The 25182-nt window shown below is 42.0% G+C and overlaps 4 protein-coding genes across 10 annotated transcripts in view; 1 reads left to right on the top strand and 3 right to left on the bottom strand.

Annotated features, from left to right (window-relative positions):
• Window positions 1-117: 117 nt before the first annotated feature.
• znf367 (zinc finger protein 367) lies at window positions 118-4112 on the bottom strand. The gene is made up of 5 exons (XM_054610981.1): window positions 3616-4112; window positions 2641-2791; window positions 2241-2360; window positions 1650-1788; window positions 118-1521 (listed from the first exon to the last, which is right to left on the bottom strand). The coding sequence occupies exons 1-5, from the start codon at window positions 3892-3894 to the stop codon at window positions 1263-1265; spliced, it is 948 nt and encodes a 315-aa protein (XP_054466956.1). The 5' UTR covers window positions 3895-4112; the 3' UTR covers window positions 118-1262.
• Window positions 4113-6934: 2822 nt separating this feature from the next.
• On the top strand, window positions 6935-12174 carry LOC129101613 (intracellular hyaluronan-binding protein 4-like). 2 transcript variants are annotated; one of them, XM_054611496.1, is made up of 10 exons: window positions 6935-7027; window positions 7222-7425; window positions 7534-7767; window positions 8474-8621; window positions 9096-9239; window positions 9525-9596; window positions 9683-9766; window positions 10013-10187; window positions 11475-11666; window positions 11946-12174. In XM_054611496.1, the coding sequence occupies exons 2-10, from the start codon at window positions 7362-7364 to the stop codon at window positions 12009-12011; spliced, it is 1179 nt and encodes a 392-aa protein (XP_054467471.1). In that variant the 5' UTR covers window positions 6935-7027; window positions 7222-7361; the 3' UTR covers window positions 12012-12174. The 2 variants fall into 2 exon arrangements, with proteins under 2 accessions (XP_054467471.1, XP_054467470.1); XM_054611495.1 differs by having other exon boundaries at window positions 7007-7079.
• Window positions 12175-12398: 224 nt separating this feature from the next.
• On the bottom strand, window positions 12399-23619 carry cdc14b (cell division cycle 14B). Of its 6 annotated transcripts, none has more exons than XM_054610660.1 (16): window positions 23269-23615; window positions 22002-22092; window positions 21270-21345; window positions 20938-21030; window positions 20767-20843; window positions 20524-20590; window positions 20288-20438; window positions 19965-20195; window positions 19691-19829; window positions 19152-19317; window positions 18919-19016; window positions 15528-15575; window positions 15327-15431; window positions 14416-14584; window positions 13334-13399; window positions 12399-13186 (listed from the first exon to the last, which is right to left on the bottom strand). In XM_054610660.1, the coding sequence occupies exons 1-15, from the start codon at window positions 23375-23377 to the stop codon at window positions 13376-13378; spliced, it is 1644 nt and encodes a 547-aa protein (XP_054466635.1). In that variant the 5' UTR covers window positions 23378-23615; the 3' UTR covers window positions 12399-13186; window positions 13334-13375. The 6 variants fall into 6 exon arrangements, 5 of the variants coding, with proteins under 5 accessions (XP_054466635.1, XP_054466637.1, XP_054466641.1 ...); XM_054610662.1 differs by lacking the exon at window positions 23269-23615 and adding an exon at window positions 22262-22547; XM_054610666.1 differs by lacking the exon at window positions 14416-14584 and having other exon boundaries at window positions 23269-23617.
• A 196-nt stretch (window positions 23620-23815) lies between these two features.
• Window positions 23816-25182, bottom strand: part of prxl2c (peroxiredoxin like 2C) — a 2500-nt gene continuing 1133 nt past the window's right edge. The window contains exons 3-6 of the mRNA XM_054611464.1: window positions 25028-25081; window positions 24838-24943; window positions 24513-24647; window positions 23816-24430 (exon numbers count right to left, since the gene is read on the bottom strand). Of these exons, the coding sequence (XP_054467439.1) occupies window positions 24300-24430; window positions 24513-24647; window positions 24838-24943; window positions 25028-25081 (426 nt within the window). The 3' untranslated portion in view covers window positions 23816-24299. The remainder of the gene's footprint in view (window positions 24431-24512; window positions 24648-24837; window positions 24944-25027; window positions 25082-25182) is intronic.

Here is a 25182-nt window from a genome sequence, read left to right as displayed (position 1 = left end):
ATATCATAATTTATCCTTTTGAAATGAGATGACATAGCTGCACCACACACTGCTGTGATGCTATGATCGTATCGTAACTGGTCTCACACCCTTTAATATAAAAGGTGATTGACATCATTCATTGTAAAACATCTCCCGTCTGGTTGGAAAACAACTTAAAAAGGTCTGCAGGTTTTTACACCCTATTCTTGTATGTGTGGAAAACGGCTGTTAAAATGTGAACATGGCATGTCTTTAAAAAGGTACTCTGGACCTTTAAATATATTGCGGATTACTGAACTAAATCGGTAAGACTGTATAGTTGGCTGGAGGTGAACTTTTTCCTGTGCGCCTCTGGCAATGTCATACGGATACAATTATGTGTATATATCATGATAAAGTTGGGAAACTGTCAAAGTTTGGGATTGTTTTTGAAAGAAAGTGTGCTTAACCAGACCTGTGGATTAGGCTTGCAATGATCACCTCTCATTGGCAAATAGAAACGGTCCATGTCACATGCCAGAACGATCCAGCTCGCTGGACTTTTGTCTCCTTTTAGTCCTCCTGTGAACAGTCCTTTTTGCCGCGCCGCACAGGTTGAGGCTTAAACCATCTGTGCGTTTCTCAGTCCATTTCATCCACCACTGCTGTCGTGATTGTGGCAGTGAAACTGTGCTTTGCAACGCTGGAGATGAAACCTTGGCGCATGATGAGAGGCCATCCTGACAGTTGGAATGCAAGTTAACATTTCCTATGTTTGACCACACCCTGTATCATTCTCTCCATCGGAGCTTAATCCATATATATACACATCAGTCATACACACTCTGTTACACTCTCATTACACTCAAACAAAAACTCGTTACCCATCAAAGTGCAAACACAACAAATTAAAACATAATAGGTACTCTTTCTTTGCCTTTAGAAGACAGGAGAAAAAGAAAGACATTCTTCATATAGTCAAATCTACAATTATAGCAGCCTAAAAAAGGATAAAATGGAAGCTGAATAAGGTGCTTTAGCTTGTGCCTTCCTGGTGCTGTGGGGTTGGGGTGGGGGTGTAGATGGGACTGTGCATAACACTGATCTCTGGCCAATTCAGCTCGCTCTCAAAGTCTGTTTTTGCAACTTGATGGAATAAACTAAACTAGTCGTTGATCTGCATTGATGAACACATTTTTAGCAACAGCACATACTGCAGGAAGGCGGGGTTGGGAATGGAGATATGAGGGACAGGGAATGGGGGTCCGGGGTCAGGAAGAAGGGGAGAGGGGGGTTGGTGTTCAGGGTGACAGGTTGTTTGCCAGCTCAATGAGTGCCAGGGCACCGTGGAGACGCTCCCGTTGCTCCTGGAGGCGGCGCTTGGCGGCTCCTCCCTGGCCGCCCTTCTCTTCCTCGACCTTCTCCTCGTCTTCCTCGTTCTCCTCATCGGACTGGAGGAACTCCATGGGATCCTGCTGCTCCTGGTCCTCGCCTCGTGCCTTGCCCTGGAGCTTCACCTTGGTGGTTGTGGGGGCGCGCTGCTCACGGGTTTGCCAGTACCTGCAAGGTCAGAGAAGAGTATATATAAAAAATGAAATGCCATTGAATGCACAATATAAGTTCTGGTATTCATGCTTTATAGAGCAGATCCTCTCCGCTCAGCTCACCAGTCTTTTGCATTCACTTACTTTGCCAGCCACTCTGCCACAGCCTTGTTATCCACAGACTGAGCCTTCCCCTGGCCCTCCTTTGGTTCCTCTCTCTTCAGGCGGGAGAAAGGATGCTTGGGACAGTGACGGTTGGCATGGGTGAACCGATTGCCACATCCTGCAGAGAGAGAGAGAGAGAGAGAGAGAGAGAGAGAGAGAGAGCGCAGCAGGTATGAATAAATGCAGTAAGCCAGTAGGAGCATTTTTCACTGTGATTTTAAAACAGCCAAGAAACAGCTATTATGAAAAGTGGTATCAGTTTTTATTTTTTATAAAAGTAAAGTAATAATAGTTAATAAATCTTATTATTGTTATGAACCCAAAAAATTCTGGTAGTGATGTTCAGCTTGTGCATTTATATGACGGGACAGTTTCGCTTTTATCGGGTACTTTCCCAGTGCCTTAAATTAAACTGGAGTTAAAAGCTCCAGTAAGTCCCACTAACTAAAGCCACATTTCATGCCATTGGAAAGTACCCAAAAGTATCTCAAAGTGAAAGGACACAAAATGTTGACTTTTGCCGTTTGGTATAATAACATTACTTTACTAACACCACATTCAGATTAATACCTTTCTCCGAGCAGACAAAGGGTTTTTCCCCAGTGTGCAGCCGCTGGTGCGTCTTCAGCTGGCCACTCTGGACAAACGCCTTCCCACAATTCGGGTAGTCGCACAGGTAGGGCCTCTCTCCTGGGGGGGGGAGGAGAGATATTGTTTAGTATTGTCATTGTTTTACAGTGCCTTTAATATGAGACACACATACAGTACACTACTGCTGGGAGGTCAATTGTTGCCTGCTTTTACAGACCAAGCACAGATGTGCCCATTCACTTCGCAGCATGTTAGTGTTACATCTGGTTAGACAGGTGTTTACATGACCCTCCCTGATTCTAATGGTGCAAGAAAGGACACAACAGAGAATCAAAGTAGATACACCTTGTCTCAAGGCACTCGTCTTCCTGCGTCTCACCTGTGTGTGTCCTCTTATGGGCCTGAAGAGACTTCTCTCTGGGAAATACTCGGTTGCAGATGTTACAGCGAATACGGCTGGATGAAGTCTCCCCCTCGTTTATGAGCTCCCGGACAGTGTCTGCACGTGGACGCCCTCTGCGGATGCCATCCTGACAGAGAGAATAAGCAAGATTCTTTAGCATGGGCTAGAGTATCACTAGAAAGTACTCATCTCCTAGGGAACAGCAACCATAAGCAGATGCAGAGCATATTGAGTACAAAATATTTTCATATTTCTATGATTTACTACATTTACAAGAGCATACTTTAAACTGAATCATGTTCATAATAGTTACTACACATGTACATCTGTATTTGTTGTAATAAACACGTGTTTAGTAACGTTACACATGAGTTCAACCCGCGTTTTGTATTTCATTTAATGCAACATGTAAATGAATCATTTCCTTAGCTGAGCTCACGTGGTACATTGTAGCAGCACGCACGTTTTCCATTATAATTCATTCACATCCGGTTCCATTTTTGGCGCGCGACTAGACGTCATGTATGAGCAGCTCATAGAGCAGCTGCTCCAGAACCAGGAAGTAACTGGGGTTTAAAATCCACCGTGTCCCACCCTAATGCGCGGGCGATTTTTTTAAATGACTCAACCCCTGCATTATTATTTCCCTGTTTCAAGTAGACATTAACAGTTAATTACATCTGAATTGTATTCTATAACCACTACATTATGAATGGTTTGTGCCTTTTAAAGATGCCAATACCATCGTGCATGCGCTCTTTCTTCTCAAACATGCTGTTATTATAAGTAGTCATACTTGTTAGGCCTTATAACTTACAGTTGCTGTATTACCGTGTTGTTAACAGCCTTTAACTACACAAGAACAAAAGCCCAGTTCGCTCTGTGTGACACCATCTGTCACACTGACACGTTTTACTCAGTAACGTGACAGTTAAAACAGGCTGAACCTACCCTGATCTGGTCGGATGAAGGGTCCGTGTCCGCCTCCCTGGCCGTCTGGGTCCCGGTGGGGGACGAAGCCCCGCTCAATGAGCCCGGGCTCAGAGACACGTTGTGGGCGTTCTCCCCCCATTTCCACGGGTAGACCATGAAGTCGCTGAAACCGGGACTTGTCGGCGTCAGGGCCTCCGCTTTCCTCGGTTTGATCGGTGTGGTCTTAATAACGGACACCAAAACTCTCTTGGGAGAGTCGTTGCAGAAAATAACATGCGGGTGCTTGTTATCGGCCATCGTATGGGTGTCAAAACTCCGGTAGAGTCCAGCAAAAACTGTAAAAGTGTTAACTCTAAAGGATTACTGAAGAGAAAATGAATGAGTAAAAGTCATAAAAAGAACGCCTTTTCAGTCCGGAGTGAATACGTCCTTCATTTCCGAAAAAGCTCGGATCGTTGTTCACTACAAAGTATCCGAGAAAGCTACAGTTTGATATGAAGATGACGGAAAGTTTCCTTCTTGTCGCAGCAGGTCGTCTGGACTGACCTGTGTGTGTGCGCCCACAGGAGCCTTGTCCCGCGTTGCAAAATCCCGCCTGAGCAGTCGACTGACCAATCGGCTGCAGGGAACTGATCCCACGTGTCAGAAGGAACCAATGGCAGCAGCCGCACGGATCCACCTCGCAAGCCCACGGGCCAATAGGTAGAACAGAGAGCGCTATCAGTGCAGGGATTGGTCGGGCCGTTTCATCCAATGAGATTTAAACACTTGACGCGCGCTTTTGCACGCTGACATCAAGATTGGCCAATCAGGACGATGAGAGCTCACGGTCGGCCGCCACGGAGCCAATGAGGGTGAAGGGCGGTTAATTTTACATTGCAGAGGAGCAGATGGCTCTTTCCCGCGCTGAGGAGTCTGTTTATGTTATTACATTTTTGGTCAATTTAAAGGGAAAGGAAACGGTGGCCCAGAGGCGCCAAAGTTACGTAATCATTTTAGGGCGGAAATACTTGAACAAAGGATGTACTGTGTGTTAGAAAGAGAAATAGAAACTAACAGTTATTTGAAAACGTGTTAGTGCTTTATTTTAATGAAAACATTTTAATTAAACCCTAACTTCTCTCTTCCATGATGCATCGAAATTAAAGCAGTCAATCTGATGCCCTTTTTGGTTGTCTGGCATTGTTTGAGATATTACATCAAAATTTGTTTAATTTTAATGTTGAGGTAACAACTCGTAGTGGGAAAACGTGCCCATGCATTTATATAACTAAAATGAAGTCAGAGTCCGATGAGCTGTTCCACTTATTCACTGTTGTGCAGGCTAATAGTTTTGACGTTAAACTAAATTCGTCAATGTATTGTTCTGCAGATATTTGCTACCTTCTGCCAACCAGCTCGATCTGGTCTGTAGATGGACTATATTGAGTGTGATAGTGCCAGTATGCCCTCAGTCCAGAGAAAGAAGTAGTAGAGCTCCTCACAGGGCTTGTTAATAATACATCCATGGTGTGCTTTTTGATAGTTTGTTAAATGTATTAAATCCAAAGTGGCAGACACTAGAAAAACGACTCACACCCTTGCCTCGTCTTCCTTGCTGCCATGAGGCTGCTTTGCCGGGAGTAGAGCCTGAAGCAGCTTTGGGAAAAGCAGACATTTAGCAGCTTGATTTAAGTCATTACAAACGCCAACACCGTGGTTTTGATCCTTGGTTACTGCCCACAACCGACTGTGCCGTCATACAGGTTAACCAAGCGCTTCATCAACCTGTGCTGAGGTTTGTACTGGCTCAATTTGAGTTGCTGCAGCCACTGACTGGGCGTCCGTCTCACGGAGCTGCCGACCGCAGATTAAAGTGCAGGTTTTTATTGTTTCTGCCGCTATGCATTTGGTCCAATAAACAACTATCAAAGTAAACAGGGCTATAAATACAGTCCAAGGTTAGTGGCACAAAAACATTAATGGCTAACTTAAACTATAGGCCGACGCCACATGTGGAGATTAATAATTAGCAGTGTTATTTTGACTGTCTCTCACAGTTGTAGCAATTTGGTTGAATTTGGCATACTTTTGAAAAGTTCTTTTTTTTTTAATAACTGATGCCTGTAAATTTTGATTGTATGGTCTCAGTAGTACGGATGAAATACTGCCCCCTATTTCTTTTTGTAGCCTTGGCTCGTCAATACACATTGCACCTTTAAAAAACAAGCACTTAAAATCTATTCAACCTTACAAGTGTAATTGAAACTGCCTATAAGACCTTATCTCTTGGAGCCCAGACTCTACACTCTTTGTAGTTTTAAATGATACATTTGAATGGAGTAGACCAACGCCCTTGTACGTTGAGACGATTGAGATAATGGTTGAGGCTGTAGGTGTTGACACCATAGATTTGTAGTTTCTACTATGACCACTAGAGGCTAAGTTTCATTATGAGAAATATTTCCTGACTCATCCTGCTAATGACAGTTACTCAGTTTCTCAGGTTTGAGGTGCTGATTTAATTGTATTGCTACAATACATGAATGAGTATGTACACATTCATAAGGTTATTTTATAAATATCAGTGGAGAGGTCAATCTATAATGATACAGGTAGGGGAATTAGTTACTGCATGCCTGAGCAAAGAGCAACATGAATAATTTTGAAATGTGCACAGATCTACACAGTTTAGTGCAAGCTGTACTTTACTTTTATTGAATTTCCTTCTGAATGTGCCCTGACATGGAAAAGTGCAAGTGCAGGCCACCACACACAGATGACTTCAATATGTAATCAAATCACTACATAAATGAAATCAGACACACTTTACAATTGTGTTTATTTTGTGGGGGAAATCTAGTAATGTAATACTGATAAAAGAAATAAGATTAAATAGTCAGTTTTAGGTTTCTATTCTGATGCATTTGAAAGAAAAAAAAAACATAGTTTGACCTGAACAAGTAACACTGGTTTGGCTTCAAGTCATCAGATAGCTAACTCTACCACACTACCACCACTAGATACTCCAGACGACAGGTCAAGTTATGCTAACGTTAGATGCTAGGGGTGGCTAACGCTAAGCTAGCTGTGGTAATAATCGTATTTAGCGTCCATTGTAACAAAAGTAGCTAGCGCACAGAACTACTAGCCTAGCTAAGCTACCTAGCGTCAATTAACAATTTATTGTATTATTCATCAATTTAACTTGAGCTAACATTAACTTTGTGCTAAAGCAAAATTAAGGTTAATTAGAGGCACCATCTTTTTTTTTTGGGTCATACTCAAATACCAACAAGACGTTGGGGTTTTAATTGTCAAACTAACGTGACTCGTTTACGTCAGATTTAGATATTCAGAGCTGACGTCACTGCGCAGAGAAGTGTGCGTGGTATTCTCGCACTATTTTACGTCGTCTTTCGGCGGTAACGTTACTCAGTATCACTCGATGGTAAGTTATAGTGTTTTCCAATCGTTACCTGGTGTGAAGTTAGTTTTAAAAGGTAACTATTATATTTCAAGATCTTCTGATGCGTTAGCTCGTGTTATTTATTTAGGTAAAGCTATAACTTCAAAAATGTTTATCTTTATCAATCCAAAGTAATGTTTTTATTCATCCATTTATCCTTTGACCTGACTAAACAGAGAATAATCCACTCCTCGAGTCAATGCAATGCATATTGATTAGGGGACAGCCTGTTGATGAGCACAGGGGCGTGGTGTCGCTGGGCTCCACACGTGCAGACAATTAAAAGTGTCGACAAACTGCTGTGGGTATTTGTTGGATGTTCACCGAGGCAGAAAGTTACCATCCGCAGCTCTGTTCTGGTGTAGCTGGACACGAAAAAGGTCGTTTCTTGAGTCTTATCTTCGCTGTTTTGCAACTGTTCTTTTCTATATATACACATGTTAAGGAGGGAACCGGCCTCTGAACTGTGCCTTCTTCTCACCCAACAGAGGCTAACATGCTCCCGGACGCTTACGGCTGCGCTGTGGCGAACAGGTACGGGGATCTTCTGGATGACGATGCTGACCCGTTCGACTTGATCAGCAAAGTGGAAAAGGAGAAGCAGAAGAAGAAGAAGAAGGAAGACGAGGAGAAGAAGGGCAAGCAGAAGAAAGCTGGCCAGAAGGAGTCGCAGAAGAACAGACGCCTTCCCTTTGCCTCGGAAGGTCAAGACCCGGCTCCAGGTCAGCTAACCTGCATTATCGTTAACACACAAAATCCAAACGATTCCGGCAGCTGTTAGTATTTCTGGATTGGAAAGCCCAGCCGAGAGTGGCCAGTATGCTTTGGCTTTGTCAGCTGCTGATGGTGCAAAGTCAGCTAGGCTGCTGAGCACATGCTGTCAGGGTGTGTTTCCAGCTTTCACCTGCAGCTAAATTACTTTATTTTAATTTTATAGCACATTCAAAACTGCATTTAAATGCATTATTTTATTCCTGACATGATAAAACCAGCCATCTATGATTTTGTGATTGTTGTGAAAAGGGAGTTAAAGTGCAGTTATTCCCTCTTTTACTTTCTTTTTTGCATCATTGGTTTGATATTTTCAGATCCATCCTTTCCTTTTTTTTGTTCGATGAAGGTTACTTGCATCGGATAGCTGTTTTCAGTTTATCCATGTATATGATATCTGTCCCTATCAAATAAATAAGTTAAGTTTGGGAAGCAGGGTTAACAAATAAATGATACCTGGAAGATTCATAGCAACATTTTTTTAATACTATTATAATCTATAATATTTCGGGATTTATAGATTCTTGGTTTAAACAAGGGGTACCGTTGCTTGATTGGCCTGATCACGTATTTGATCATTTAACAATTTACATATCATTTGCAAATCAAGTGAGACAACACAAATGAATATCCCACTACCTTACTTTGGGTCCTTAGTCCAGAAGCAGCAGCAGCAGGCACGTCCTGGACCAGTGACTGAGAGGGGAGATGGTAGAGAGGAGGCCCGTAGGGGCCAAACGAGAGCTGCCTTTGGGGAGCGTTGGGCCAACAAAGAGGAGTATCCACAAGAGCTTTCCACCTCAAAGTATGTGTTCTCATACAAACTGAGCCTCCAACTCGATTCTCCATTTTGCTTTATACAGCACCACCACTGATGAAAATCTGTCCAAATAAGTGCCATGTAAAATGTTTTTTTACTCCCATCACCTACAAATGTAGCGTTTCATACACTTAGGAACTAAGTTAACTAACTAATTATTTAAAACAAGGCTACAACTTTTTAAAGAAGAAATTGCACATTCTTCCACTTAAACAAAACCAGAAGTTTATCGCATCCTTTAAAAAAAAAAATAGATGCTATAAAGGGTTATGCTGTTAAAGTCTGGTTTAACCAGAAACTTGTAATGATACACAAGCTGTCATTATATATCAGTCACTGATTAAGTAATGTCACCTCATTTTTTTCTCATACATTTTTTCACCAAGTCTTGAGCTATACTTTGAAATGTAGGAGTTGTCACATGAGTAAACTTTTAGTTTTATTCTGATTGATCCCCAGGCCTTCCTATAATGCAGACTCTGACCTCAGGGGCAGAGGTGGGAACAGAGGTAGGAGAGGAGTAAGAGGTGGAGTAGGATACTCAAGGAACTCTGATAACTACGACCTGAGGGGCAAGAGAGGGTTTGATCGACACAATGGAACGTAAGCCTTTTTATTTTTTATTATTTGGGGTTAGCGTTAAGCGTTAGTTTTTACAGGAAACAAAAATGATGTTTCAAAAATCTCTGCTGCGTTTGCTTGAAATTGGCTGTTATTAATGTAGATGAGCTATAACTTCAAAATGATATTTATCAATCAAAATGTATGTTTTATTTATCCATACAACGTTCAATGTTAATACAATGTTCATGTAGCAGTCCAGTTTAAACAGTATTTTGTAGTTCTCTCATAATGGTCTATTCACAATCTTTCTAACATGCATTGCAGAGGTATCTCTCCTGAGGAAAAGAGAGGAGGCAGAGGACCCTGGAACTGGGGCAGTGTTGAAGAAGCTGCAAGGTAGGTGCAGTTTCATTAACAACATGTAAAATAACAACTTTCAGTCCTAGTCACCGTACAGATGAATTCATTTTTTTATCCCTTAGAGGTGAGTCAATGGAGGTGATCTCTTACGCTCCGGTCAAATCTGAGGAGCCCCAAACAACTGCAGAAGAAGAGAATCAGAATCGGTGAGTGCCTCTACATAAGCATCTTTATTTAAAATGACATCAGTGCCTCATCACCTGGTTCAGTGGCAGGCAAAGGTGTTAGTTAGGGCAGCCCCCTCTTAGTCGTTTTAGGGGACTACTCTGTTATTTTAGTCTTTGCAAGGATACATTAAATGCATTTAGGTAGTATCATACTAGTTTTACATTATTATTTTTTTTTATATTGTAGAAATGTGAATATAAATTGGTCTATCCCCTTTATAATAGAGTAATGGAAGAAGAGGATGGAGAAGTGCTGGTCCAGGTTGCCATGGAGATGAGTCTGGACGAGTGGAAGGCCCTGCAGGAGACGAGTCGTCCCAAGGCCGAGTTTAATATCCGCAAATCTGAGAACAAGATGCCCTCCAAAGCTATGGTCATCCACAAGTCAAAGCATGTGGAGGTGAGAATGTGAAGCCCTTTATGGAATCTGTTCAGAAGAAAACAATAACGCCCTGATGAAAGTGGAGCCATGTTAAGAACTTATTTGTTGAATACTTATTTAATTGAGCAGTATTGTAGGCCTCGTCTTGCAGTGACTGTAACATGCAGACCTTGAGTGTAAACCAGGCAGAGGATGGAGGTTCTGGGGTTTCCTTCTGGGATGGGCCCTCTACGTCCTAAAAACCATACTGATAACGTTTTAGGCACCATTTAGATGCTGTTGTGTTTTGCTATAAATGTTACGCACATGCAACACTGTCTGCATGAGCGGAGTGTGTGTGTGCGTCACAGAAACGCTTTCTTTTTATGTTGTTGCCGATGTTAACAGGTTAGAGCAGCCACATGGTCTGTGTGAGCGGTGCGTCTGGGGTGTGTTTCCTCTAGAGATTTGATGTCTTGGGTGCCATGCGCAAGTCATAAACAGTGCAGCGTTTCCCATTAATTAACGACACTGGCGGCTTACCAAAGTGTTTCTTTTCTAAACTTCTCAACTGGTTAGCTGTGCGCAGCAGGGCGGACTGTCCTCAGTCTGTTTTTTGTTTTTTTTTCATGTCATCACATCATCATGGGTGGTGATATTGAAATCTAACAATCAAGTCCTTGAAATAATGCATTGTTTTTTTGTTAATCTAAATTCCTGTCCACGTTAAGATATACAAATAACTGTCTAACCATTTCACAGTTCCTCCCCACCCCACTAGATGCCGCTCTTCCCAGTGTTTGAGAATTGCTTACCTGAGGTCCACCTACTTTACTTTTACTAAATCGTGTGATACAGCTCTGGGGAAATGATCTTTTAACAGTATACTGATGTCACACCAGCAACATTACTTTATTGTGACATGTTCTACAGATACATTGAAAACTGTCAATCTGTAGAACATGTCACAGACATGAAAGAAGTTGAGTCATTTAACTAAATATCTCTCAGCATATTTCTGTGGACAGAATCCTCTTATTTGTTAACAGGACAGTATCAATTTATGTAGCCTTGTAAGTCACTGCAGTACCAACTTTAATTGAGGATTAGTATTTACAAATGAGCACATGCTTTTTAACCCTTTTCTGTCTAAAATAAACAAAGGTCCATTATTAAATAAAATGTAACATTCTGGCCATTATGAAAGGACACCGTCTGCGGACACCACACGCATGACATACGCAGCAATTCAGTGAGGCAGCAGTCACAGGCATGCAGTGTGGCCTGAGCGTTGGACTACATTTAGCGTTTCCCTCCAATCTTCAGAATGTGAAGGAGGCGACCCTGGAAGACGTGGAGGATGAAGGCAACTTCCTCCGCAGGTCTGTGAATGACATCACCTCCCTTCTGGACATCAATTTTGGGAGCCTTGGACGTCCGAGTCGTGGGGGTCGGGGAAGGGGAGCAAGAGGAGGCCCAGCTAATCGCCCGGAGAGAGCCAAACCCATAATGGAGAGGGTATGTTCTCAATTATTGGTTCAGCGATATCAATCTTAGGTCAAATAATCGTGGCTAACCCAGTGGAAGCATACGAGCACACCTTTTTTAAACCGGAGTGTATGCTTTAAATAACTAACTATTTGTTTGGAACATTCAATTCTCTCCATCCTTTTTTTTTTTTTTTTTATAGATAAAATTGAAAATCCTCAGTAAATAAACTACCATAAAGCAGAATATAATGAGCAGCTTGAGGTTTGTATAAATGGTATTTGTTTCTAATATCTGTTCTCCCATCAGGAGGATGATCTGTGTCCCAACCCAGATGACCCAGAAGACTTCCCAGCACTATCGGCAGGAAAATAACTGAATTCACTTCTTGCTTACTTCCTGTGGGGAATATAGGTTGCACTTTACACTTGCTAAAAACACTTCATGTTTCTGCTGTTCTTGAGGTTTGGAGTTTACTGTATTTGCCATATTTTGTTCTATTGAACAAAAGACACTGTTCAGTATTTGACTCGTTGAAAATAAATGCATTTGCAAGTTTATATTTGAGGTTTTTATTTTGGGACTTTTTGAAGTTAAGTATATGGACGGGGTGGAAGTGTTGTCTTTTGAACAACTGTACTCAACTGGGTAAAACCAGTGGCATAGTTTGTTTTCACTTGCTAATGTGAACAGGGGAAAAATGGTGAACTTGAATGCATTCATTTCATGGGACAAGAACCAACAGCCAGAGACATACTTGGAGTATAATTTTTATTTAAAAGGTCTGATTCTATGTGCTTCAAGCAAATGTCTTTAGTGGATTATGAACATGAGTTAGACCAGGCCCCATTAGGACCATTGTGTTATTTCATAGCATGATTCAAACAAAGTACAAAATATTTAAAAAATACAAACTGAGTATATCAAATGTTGACATATTTACAGTCTTGGAATACAGTAGCTGAAAAGCTTCACAAGTGAATGGCAAGCCAGATAATGACAACGGTGGTAAATATAAGCACAGTACTGTATTATGATGGAGCTGATGTTTCAACTACATCCAAGGCAAACCGCCTCGTGCCACGGAGGGCCAGTTTTATGCCCAGCTCCTGGTCGGATCCATCTACACTCGGGTTTTAACTGAATGTGAATTCCCCCGTTTTATAAACCATTTATGCTTCACAGTGCTCACTTTTGAGGATATCTCGGATTCACATGCCGGTCTGATGTTTGCTACTGCATGCTTCTATAATTAGGAACAATCAGGCAATGATTAAAATGATCGGTATGTTTCATGATGCTTTTGTTAAAAGTATAAAAAAACAAAAGTGCCTTACGGGTAAAATAACTTGTAATCAAACAATCTATAAATGATTTACGCATCACATTAAGTTGGTTAAAGTTTGTGCCAACCTTTTTCTCAAACTAAAAAAAAGTGAAAGTAGTACAGCTGTATAGAATTAGGATTCCATGTCCATTTGTGTTCCTTGGGATTTCCAGATCCGCAGGCTCACCGAAGTAGAGGAGCTCTAGCTTTGGGTATGGAGTGACTATGAAGAAAAAAAAAAAAAGTCAGCATTTATTGATTTAAATCACACTTCAATATGTCCACATGACCTCATTTAATGTTTTTGCTCATGAATCAGACATATTTAAAATGCAGTAAGTGTAACAGAAATTGGAGAGGAGATAGATACCATAGCTTAGAAAATCGATTTGATTGCAAAGAGCTGCGAGCTTTACGTCCTCTGGAGACAGTGCGTCTGTTTCATGTAAGAAAAAGGAAAGAGGGAAAGGGAAATGAGATACAAATTACAGATTAGCACCAGTAAGGGATGAAGACATCGGGGACAACAGACCAAAGACAGAAAACACAGTGAGCAGCAGAGTCCAGAGAAGCTATAGCCAGTCGTAGTAGGAAACCTGCTGTTCTTAGAGAACATGCTATTGAAAGAAGCATCAGGGAGACTGAGGCAGGAGGAGATTTATTTGGAAACATGAGAGCGGTAAATAAGCAGGGTCAGATTGACTAAACGTCCGTCCTGCACAATGTCAGGCTATTTATAATGTTAGTACAACAGCTGAGGAAAGAAGAACCGTGGCTGGGTTGCACCATCGTGGTTTAAATTTAGATTACAGACAACCAGTTCAGTTAACTATAATTATAATTAGCTATGGCTGATAATAATTATGTAGCTATGTCTGATAATAATTATGTAGCCATGTCTAGATTAAAGTTTCAACTAAATTACAGTCCAAAAAAACTTAAGTATTTTGTTGCAGAAATTGCAATAATTATGATAAACCATCTGTAAAAAAAAAAATGGTTCTGATTGTGTTGCATTTAATGTCTTGACAATCATATCATTGGTTTACTGTGTTATGTTAGGATTGATGCTGGCAAGGTAATTTGGGTTAAAGTCTGATTCCTATCTTTCTTCAAGAAGCTGTCACATCTAAATTGAATCCTGCTAATTTCTAACTGAGTGAAACATTTGATTGAGACGTGGATGAACCACAATTCAATGGTGTTTCAAACAATTAATCCTTGTTGACACGTCCCAGCCTAAGAACATTAAGTGATTAGGAGCATTAAAGAGGAGAAAGAGGGAGAGTGTGGAGCCGCTGGATTTACACAGGCACTAATGACATGATCTGATCATCCGCCCAAAACTGTCGAGAAACCAAATATTCCCGGTCTGGACAGCATAGATAGCATGTCTTCGTAGAAAAGTGTACACTAATGGCTGTGGCTCAGAGTGGGTTTGAGGGAGCTTGCCTGCAGGTGGACCTGTGCCATGTTTAAGTTGATGAGAGTGCCTGTGTTGGCTGTGTCGCTGGCTGTGTCTCTATGGCTGCCACGTGGCTCCCAACACATTGGCTCCCTGTCGCCAGCCACTACATTCAAGTTGCCTAGGGACCTGACCAGTCTGGTGTGGCACAGGGAGCTGGCAGAGAGAAGGTAAGCAGTTAATTTATTCCGCAAGGACCCACGGTTGGCCATAGCCTCTTGGTTGCTTTTCAACTGTGTGTCAAGTTCATATCAAAACAGGATTTACCCAATTAGATTATTACTTATTAGCACTAGCGCAGCACAGTCCTGGATAATGAAATCAATGGAAAATGTGCACTATTTAAAGTCCACATTAAGTGTTTAATAATTGGTGTAACAATCTGTTCATTTTACAAAATAATCTCACGGTCTTCATCAGTAAATCAGAAACAGTATGGTTACAATCATCCTCCTATACACAACCACTTGTTATCATGTGACCAAAGTTCCACACTAGTCACATTACGTCATCTCAGCTGAAATGTCCAGGATAAATCTAGAAGTGGACCTGGAGTTAACTTTTAAAATACTGTTCTCACCCGGTTTTAATCGTTTTATTTTATGACAAATAGAGTTCTGTATTTATTTTAATCATTCGGAACAGTCGTTTCTGATCCGAGTGAACATTTGACACCAAGTGAATCAATAGTGTGATATAATCTTATTTAATTGTTATGGTGATAATAATAATAATAATCTTATATTATATTCATGTAAATTCTTATTTATTCTATTCTTATTTATCCATTATTAATTTAAACATGTAACTTTATTTACTTAAATAGCCATTCATCTTATCTTTAAGATGAAAAAAAAGAAAAAAAAAAAAAAAAAAAAGAGTACTGGGCGTCACTGACCTTCCTTCCACTCCGTTGGCTGGCAGCGAGGTTCTGGTCCTCTTCCTGCTGTCTGATTGGTCAGACAGAGCCATGGGGTTGACGCTGGCCTGCAGTATGACCCTGCTGCAGAGGGGGGGAGAAAAATGTCATGAATTAGTCCGAGTTGTGTTGTATGAAAGAGCGTAGTTGTGCATGTTGTGAGTTCATCAGAAACTTTACCTTAGAGACTGAGATGATGACCTGGTGTGAATCTTATTCTCTTCTTGTCTGTGAAAACACAAGTGACAAGACAGTAAAAAAAAGTTGATCTATTGAGATATCCCAGAGCAAAAGGTAATATGACAGAGTGGAGGCAGAGGGGTAAAATGCTGTATAGAGATTGGCAAGAGTTTTAATAATCTTTATAGTGTTAGATCATTATTGCAGCTTCAACAGCCAGATTGGATTAGTTAAGCCAAGCAATACCAGAAGAAGCCAGGTGGTGGCACTAAACAACTTAAAAGGAACATGATTTTACTTTTCTGAAAGTGATCATTTTCAATAAGAAAGCTTAAATGTCTGGCAGCGTTTTACTTTAACTGCCCAGTCAACACAATAACCAGCAAAGCATGATGTTTAAAAAAATGACAGGATGACAAAATCAAAATTATGTACAGAAAATGGTGACAAAGACAAGACAAAAGCCTCTGATGTTTAAGATTTTTTTTTAAATCTGGCTCTGCTCATCAGCTTTAAGTTTACTGTGCTTGCAGAAAGAATAAAGAATAACAAAAAGGATGATTTTGAACAAATTTCTGATTTGGGTTTGGAATTTGATAAAAATAGAAATAAAGAGACTGGGGGCTCACTTACAGCATTCTCAGTTAGAGCTCCAGAAACGGGGGCAGGACAGGTTTTTTGGGGGGCTGATGGTTGGTACAGCTCATTGAAATCCTAATCCGTCTATACAGAAATGCAGGATGGAAGAAGGAAAGCCATACACAATCCACCACAGGGCAAGGCTACACAGGGAGGAGAGCAGCATGGCTACCAGCCATCTGAAAGGAGGACAAATCCAACAACAAGAGCAAACAAAAAAAAAAAAAGGGGGAAAAAATGAAGGAGAGACAAGAGACGTCCGGGCAGGACACAAAGCCTCATGTTCTGCTTTTCCACTGGGACTGGATTAGATGAACTACCTCTCATAGAGCCCTGCATCCAACAGTGTCAGTCAGCAAGTTTTTGTTCTTCACTGTGCTATATGCTTAGAACTGGACTGTGTTTGAGTTTTGAATTTTGTTCCACTTAAACAGATCATATAATAAGAAGCTGACAGAGACAGAAACCTGGAGGAGCAGGCAAAGCTCAGATGGTATGTAGACACTGATCCAGTCACAGAAGCAATGGAAAAACAACAACAGGCAATTGACAATGAACCCGGCCCAACATTAATTACATGTTAGACACAAACATAGATCGAAACACAGAGGCATGTCCATGCGTGCATGTCCAAGGTTTTCATGCCTGTCGCCATGCATGAAAAAGGCAGAGGAGAACGTTTTCATAAAACCGTCGCTCTAACCGTCACTGGAACTCAACATGCAACTTCAGTGTTACGTAATAAAACCAGACAGTGGAGCCAGATGGTGAACTTCAGCTGGAAGCTAGAAACACTGGTGGTGTATGGCCTGAAATGCGAACTAATCTCCCTTCTGCCTCAACTCTTTCCTGAGAACGGGTAAAACCCTGCATTCATTCCATTACCTCCACAGAAGCTCACATATGTTTAATATAACCCTTTGTATTATAATGAGGATCAGGAGGAATTTCCAATCCCAACAATGACATTTAAAGCTGCTAATAAAACTCTTAAAAACACCTCAGGCAGACATTATTCTAACACCAAAGTACTACTGGTAAATTCCAAAAAACTCTACAGCTTAAATGGTTGAGCAGGCAAGTTAGCAATATAACCAAACAATAAGGAAGTAACTACTGCAGATCAGAACGAGGACCAAGTTTCTCCTTACTAGCACTTGTTCCCGGGACGTGCCAAAGCCAGTAGTGCAAGCCGAGCACTAAAACATTTCATTCAAATAATCCAGATTTTATGTAAAACCGTGATTAGTTGAATAATTGGTGCTGTTGCTGACAAGTACAGCAGGCTCTATTATAGAGCTTCACTGTAACGATATCAAAAGCAGATCAGCTCAGTGTGTCCATGAGAGGGAGATGATGTCGGGCGTGTCAATGCAACGCATCCACTAAGTGCATATCCGCTTCAAACCATGTGGTCATCCAAAGAAAGACAGAGAAGAAAGGAAAAAAAAAAACAACAACTTCAAAAGTCAGCCATACCATTCATGGCACAGCAACCATTTCTATATGTCAGTTAAAAAAAGGGAGTGATGTGCACTTACCTCCATCATACAAAACCTCACATCCTCTCTCTCTGATTTTCCTCTCCCTCCACTCTTTCTCTCTCCCTCCCTCTCTCTCTGCCTTTCACGGCTATCTTTTGATGGGCAGGCAGCACATCGGCCACACCACGCCAATGAGGCTGCAGCAGAACACTACCACCTGCCTGACATGGGACAACAAAAGCCAAAGCCACATGGGTACATTGGCAGAGGCCAGTTGACCGTCCTCAGCCATGCTGGCAGAAAACCTTCCGCTCGATTTACACAGGCACAAACGATGGGAACTTTAGTCAGACATGGAACAAAAGGGGAGCAAAAGTGTTTAAGTCTATGCATGTTCCTCTTTCTAAAGCACCACATATTCATTATTTTCAGTTCTTATATTTGTGCAGCAACGATTAGATCATTTTCAAGTAAGGAGCTAAAGTATGAAGCTTCAATATTCCTGCACGGTCTTGTACTAGTGATTTAAATCAGCTAACAATGCTTATCATATTTTGCCAACAGACATTGTGACATGATAAAATAGCAACTGGCAGCCTGCCATTGGTTTGGCCTTTATATTTATTTTCCCTCAACCCTGAGATTTGACTTTTTTAAGATTCTGATAGAACTACCAATCCTAACCCGCAGATTAAATATTTAACTTCCACATCTTTTGTGCCTTTCTAAATCCAGACCTTAACAAAAACAAAAATCTGGAAGATTGCGTTTAAGATAACTTCGATACAATCCTCCAAACAACTTTATCACTCACTCGACTATTTGACCCTCTACTTCCTCGCTTAGATGACAATGGGATGACTGACATTAAGCTTGATCTGCATTTAATGACACAAAGACAGAGTTATTGAAATATTACAATTAAACTGCCTGGTTCCTTAACTTATAAGTAAATGAAATTGCCATATTAGTCAATATGTCAGGGAGAGCAGCCCTGACATATTGACAATGCCTTAAAACCCGACACAAAGAACAGCTGAGCACCCTGAATAAACACTGAGGACACGAGAAAGCTCAACAAACGCGACAGCAAATAAACGTCCTTGTCTGTTATGAAACCCTACTGCTTCAAATCATAAGCTACTTATGATTTGAAAAACTGTTTAATGATCCAAGAGACTGACGAGGAGAGGCGTCGCTCAATCGACAGTACAACAACTGCGTCGGCGTGATGCATGATGGGACTTTCCGGCCGCCTGGCTACTTACGAAAGTGAACCTGTGGACGATCTGGCCTGCCTCTTGCTCTTCAGGGCTCGCAGTTTATCACCCTGCGTGAGGCCATTTTTCTCCTCATCATCGTTGTACTGTAAAACACAGAGAAGGCTATAAATAGACAGAGTGGCGTGTCCTTGTGCTACATTTTTTTCTGCTCACTCATGTACTTTCAAAAAATCCTGCCGCAAAGTCTGTACACGCAAGAACGCCTTCTCAAAGCTCACCCGGTCCATTTCTTCTTTCTTGGTCGCCCGGTTCTTGTTGCTCCCGTTGATGGTTATGTCGTCCACACCGGACAGGATCCTGGTGACAGCCACCTTGTCGTTCTCCGGTTCATTGAGCATCTTCTCCCGGAACACATCTCCCTCTGCCCACAGGCTGTTCTGCTTACTGGTGGAGAAAAAAATAAATTGTCAACAAAAGGACAAAATAAACACACCTTTCTTGCCAAACCACCACTGCCATTGTTATTAAGATTCCTCAGCACATTCTCACGGGTTTGAAGAGGGCGTGGTCGCCTTTGTTGGGTAAATGTTTACACATAAGTACGTGCACCAATCAGAATTAAGCAACATCTTTTATTGAAATGTCACCACAATTGTGGCATTGACTGTTTTTGCTGCCAGCACTGTCAATCAAATCTTGATAAGTAATACCATTGGATGTAATGTTCTGAACTTTAACTCTGGTTATTGCTTATTAAGTCGTGGGTATTTAATATTAAGGACAAACACATTTCATTTTAAAATGAGTGAACACCTACTCTTCAACAAAGTTCTGCTGAGGCCCGATGATGGACCCTGGTCTGCAGATCCGGATCCAAGCAATGGCCTCTGCAGCACTCAGGCAGTAATGTTTCATCATATAACAGCCAATCAGAGTGCCAGTCCTCCCCAGACCAGCTGAAAGAAAAAAAGATTTAGGCATTAGCTTGTACAAAAACCAGAGTAGAAGCATCTTGCACCAGCTGCAATCGTGCAGAATATTTGACCCATCAACAACTACCTTGCGCTGTGATTGCGGGTAAGAAATCTGACCTTTGCAGTGGACGGCAATGGCCCCTTCTGCGTTCTCGCAGATGTTGAGGAACTTCCTGACGATGGAGTCGTTGGGCGTACTCCCGTCCACAAAGAACAGATCGTGGTGCTCAAAGCCGGATTCGGTGAAACGCTTGGCGTCGTACATCTTCTTGTTGAGTCTGATGACGGTGGTGATGTTGTGATTCCTGAAGTACGGGATGTAGGCCTCAGGAGCGTGCAAAGGGTACCCTGAGGTAAGAGGGGGAGGGAAAAAAAGGCGTTAAAACGAGGTCATACATAGTTTATTAAAATCTACTTTAGAAAACTGAACTTTAACTTACCATTCTCTATTTTGCTCTTTGGATGAGGCCCGCTGAATGCAAGGAACTTTCCTGGAATGATCCAGTTCAAGTCTCCGTTTTCTGCTCTCTCGTAGTGCTCATACTCTTCCACGTCGAAGTTGGAGAAGTCGAGCCAGCCGTACTGCAGAGCCTGGTAGACGGATGAGAGGGAGTTAATTTCATTAGGAGCACGACGCAGCAGGAAAGAGAGGTAAATAAATCAAAAAATGACATACCTTATGAACACCACGCAGGCAATCTAGGATGTTCAGATTGTACATGCAGGTTCCGAAAGAAGCATCTCTGAAACATAAAATATACCGGCCGTCTTTATCAGCACAACGTACTGGGGTCTTTATTTACCTTGGTATATTTCTATGGAAAGACTACAATCTGGTATCTCAAATAGCCATCCTTAGCTGCTTGAGATAGGAAACCAAGTTAAAAGGGAAATATATAAGAGAATATTAAAATGCTACCTGAATGGAATATATGTTGAATTCCTCGACACCAGCAGACTGTGGGCCTCTTCTGGCATCATGTTTAGATGCATTACCTTTGAAAACACAAGTGACCAATCAGCAAGTGCCTCTTGCATTACATGCCAATATACTAGCTATGTGTAACACGTGTGTTGGAGCACCACTTACTGCATATGAGCCGATCAGGTAGGCAGCATTGGCTTGTTTCTTCTGGTCTCCACAGGTGTAAAATATGATCTTCTTCCTTGAGAGCATAATGGACTGTGCAAAGACATTCATAGCAACAGTATGAACTGACATGTGGTCATTTATTTGACTTTATTATGAAATAAATGACACAAGTTGACTCTGACCAGGAATATTAGGGCTATAGATTTATCTGTAAAAAGTTGACTGGAGTGCTACCTCCTGCAGGTATAAATAGATATCGATTGACCTGGGTTTTGCCTCACATTCTCTCTCTTGCTGGAAGGACAATTAGGAGCCGCAGTTTACTTTACCTTGAGCTTCTTTGTCAGCTTGCAGCAGAAGCGATAAAACATGGCCAGGTTAAGGGGACCAAAGTCCGCATAGAAGCTGAGAAAGAGAGAGAGGGGGGGAGGGGGGGAAGGAGAAGAAGAAGAGTGTGTCAGAGCGGCTATTTATGCAGCCAGCTACGGTCTCTGGGGAAGTTTTACTAGATAGAATCAGCTACCTCGGACTGAAACTGTAAAAAACACTGACAGAGTAAAAGCTATATTTGGAAGCTTTTGATGCTATACTGGGTCATTCATACTGGATCAAAAAATTGCAAAGACTAGGTGTCTTTTTTTTGTACCACTGGCACAAAACGTAAAGGTCATTCATGTCCTCTCCTAATCTAAAAACACCCCTGTTCTTAGAAAAAGTTGCTCTACTTTTGAATGATATTGCCATTTTTTGGAACAGTAAAAAGTGCTATTTTATTTTTTTAATCTGAAAAACTGCACAAAAATACTCAGATCTTAATAGTTTATCAATACTGATGTGACATTTGATTTAATAAAAAAAACAAACCTGCATATGATAATTAACGTCCCACTAATGACTTCTACAATTAAAGCTAGGATCATTGTCGGCCCATTTAAATGTGTTTGAATGCACGCAGAGCGGTGCAAAGGTCAGGGGCAAAGCACAGAAATAATACAACAATAAGGAGCTAAGAGTTAATGTTCAAAATGCAAAGATGAGGATGACTAAAAAAAAAAACTTACTTCTCGTATGCCAGCTCGTCATCGATGCAGAAACAGTGTCGCTCGGCCGTGGTCTTGATCTTTTGCTTCAGTATGGCGAAATACAGTTGATCTGGAGGAAGGAGGGGTGGGGGGCAGGGCGACAACATTAAAAAAAAGGCACTTAGCTTGCTTTTGTCATGCATTCAAACTTCTGCAGTCTCTGATTTCGTCCCAAAAAACAGATCCTCTTTGTCAACAACAAAACGTGACTTCTCCTCATGTATTTTCTTGCAACTTACCCTTGATAAACTCAATACATCTTGACGAAACATCGTCAGCGGTCATCTTGCCCACGGTTCTGAACATGACTGTTTTGCAGAGAAACGTACGAGGTCGATTTTCTTCACCAGGACTTGCGCATACTGAGTTAAACTTTCACTGATGTTGCGCAAGTCGTTTTAAAAGAAAAAGTAAGACAAGGCGATACGTTAAAAAAAAAACAGCGTTAAAAAGAAAACAGTTTTGAACCTGATTTAACTCTCCGGGACAGGAAAGTTACCAGGCGAAGAAGGAGGGAGAGTTTGTGCAAGTGCGCACTCTGCTAAAAATGTTCTCCGCCCGGCTCCTCCCCTACGGTGTTCCGAGGGACGCTATTGGCTACGACTGATCCGGGACGCTGCGTGATTGGAGGAGCGGTCCGTCGGTCGCGCCTCGCCCCGCCTATTCTAGTTTAAAGTTCTTCACATAAGACACATGATAGGCCCCGGGAACGTTGCCCAAGCGGTTGCTAGGGCGATCCTTCGGCCAATCAAATGTGTGATGTTCATTTCGACGCACCGCCCTTTCTCAGATTTGAGCTGCGCAGGGATGTTCAAGAACCAGGAAAACGCCATGAAATATGTGAAAATCTGCGTTGGGCGACGCTGACATTGGGTTATTTTAAAGGCGGGAACACACCATTCTATCTATACACACAGTCTATAGGATCAAAATGGTGCAGACAGAGACACAGTGTAAAAAGGATTGCTCTAAAATACATACCAAAGCAAAACTGAATTACTAAGATAGTGTATTTTGTGCACATACTGCCAAAACGAGGCCACCCCATTTGCATTGACTACTAAGAGACATAGGGTGTCGCCATATTAGGTCAAAAGCTGCAAAAAGAAAAAAAAATCTTTCATGCATCCTGTTCAATTGTAACGCAATCCTGTGCATGCGCAGCGTGCTGTGTGCGCCTCCACGTAATTTACCAACTAGGCTTAAAGTTTGCAGGGTTCAGCCTGCAGACCTTCCACAGCCCTACCTGTTATCTCAGTGTAAATATTCGAGTTTGGCTCCGCCTCTGAGCTGCTGAGAGCTGCGCAGCGCTTTTTCCTCGACTCTGCTCGTCTCCTCTCGCTCTTGCGTTTCATGTTGTCTTCAGGTCTGCGCGGTGGACATTCCCGAGCAGCTGCAGCAGACACCCTCCCTGTCGCTTCGCAGTGCGGCGGCGTATCCCCGTGTTGCTGCTGTGTTACTGTGGCATGGTCTGATGATCTGGAGCTGCGTGTCTGAGAGGCAGTGTTGTGTGAGTGTCAACCGAGGTCTCGCTGTCTGCTCCAGCCTCTCCGGTGGTGGTGGTGGTGGTGGTGGTGACGTCTGTGAGCAGGGGGCTGGTTTCTCCTCGATGAAATCCACTGCATGTTGACGTATCAGGATTAGAAGTCCTGCGCCCACCCTCCACTGTTGATCTGCAGCAGCTGTAACATGGGGAATGTAGTCCTATATGTGCTATTAGGATATGACTGTGCAACTACCATGCATCACAGAGAACAGCATGACACAAGACAAATGCAGCCAAGATATAGCAATTCAACTTTACTTGCAATCTCATGAACAACGTGTATATGGGGATACAAATAAGACTGTGATAAGGCCAATCACTTACATCAGTGCACCAGTTGTTTTTAAGTGTTCATCCATGCATCCACCTTACTACAACATAAGATACAGTAATAGAACTCTGATTAGAAAGGTAGAAAATGTGTTTAACAGTATTGCTAATGCATTCATATCGCGTTTACACACTCAACCATACACATTTTGTCAATTGATGTTTCCAAGGTCAAGATTTAACTTCCACACTCTAGCTTGTTTTAGACCTTTCCAAGATTTTGCTACAGACATGATAAACAATAGACCAAATAAATTACGGGATACAAATATTTGATACAGAGAATGATGTTGCCCAAACTATTTCTTGTTAACTGAACAAGCAAATTGAGTGCATCATCCCTGCATGTGTGACAACGACAGTGACGTGAGACATAGCAGGCTTTCAGGCGGTCCAGCTGGCTATACATGGAGGATCTTTGGCTTATCGCTAAAGTCCAGAGTCTGTTGAACTCCAGCGAGCTGCAGGAGCCAGTCGATGGGCATGTGGTCCAGGTGGTTCATGTCGAAATGGGAGAAATGTACTTTGGAGCCTGCGGAGAGAATAAATGGGTGAGGGAGGAAAAGAAAAAAAGATACAAGGAAGCAGATAGAGAGAGAGACAGGAAAGATTACCTGGTCCTGCAATGATGGCTCCACCTTGTTGATGCATGTCCCCCTGGAAGTCAAATGCAGGGCTAGTCATGGCCCTCCATATACTCTTCAGCTGTCCCATGAAGATACCAGACTTCACATGGGGGCTAGGGTGGGCTATGTAGATAAAACACACACACACACACACACACACACACACACACACACACACACACACACACACACACACACACACACACACACACACACACACACACACACACACACACACAACAAAAAACAGATTAAATTCTTCAACAGGTCAGAATATGCTGGGGTTAAATGCCCTCATACTGTTATTGCATACCTGAGTTTGTGTATTTCTCCTCTCTCTTCATCCCAAGCTTTTGATAAAGGCACCTCTCCGGGTCCACGTATATTTCATAAGGATACCCCGTCAGCGAGCAGAATGGCTGGAGAGATCGAAAACGAAATCAGCATGATAGGAACAAATGTGGCAGACTGAAATGATGCACAATAAGCACTAAATGAATCACCTCTATGTGACGATGAGCAGACTGACCAATCACAACCAGCCGAACGTCAGCATCCTGCAACGACCGCACATCACATAAGATAAGATAAGATAAGATAATCCTTTATTAGTCCCGCAGCGGGGAAATTTGCAGATTTACAACAGCGTAGCGTAAAG

The sequence above is a fragment of the Anoplopoma fimbria genome, chromosome 13 (genome assembly GCF_027596085.1).
Source record: "Anoplopoma fimbria isolate UVic2021 breed Golden Eagle Sablefish chromosome 13, Afim_UVic_2022, whole genome shotgun sequence".
Lineage (NCBI taxonomy): Eukaryota > Metazoa > Chordata > Actinopteri > Perciformes > Anoplopomatidae > Anoplopoma > Anoplopoma fimbria.
The sequence above is the reverse complement of the archived record's forward strand: the minus strand, read 5'-3'. Positions and strand labels throughout refer to the sequence as shown.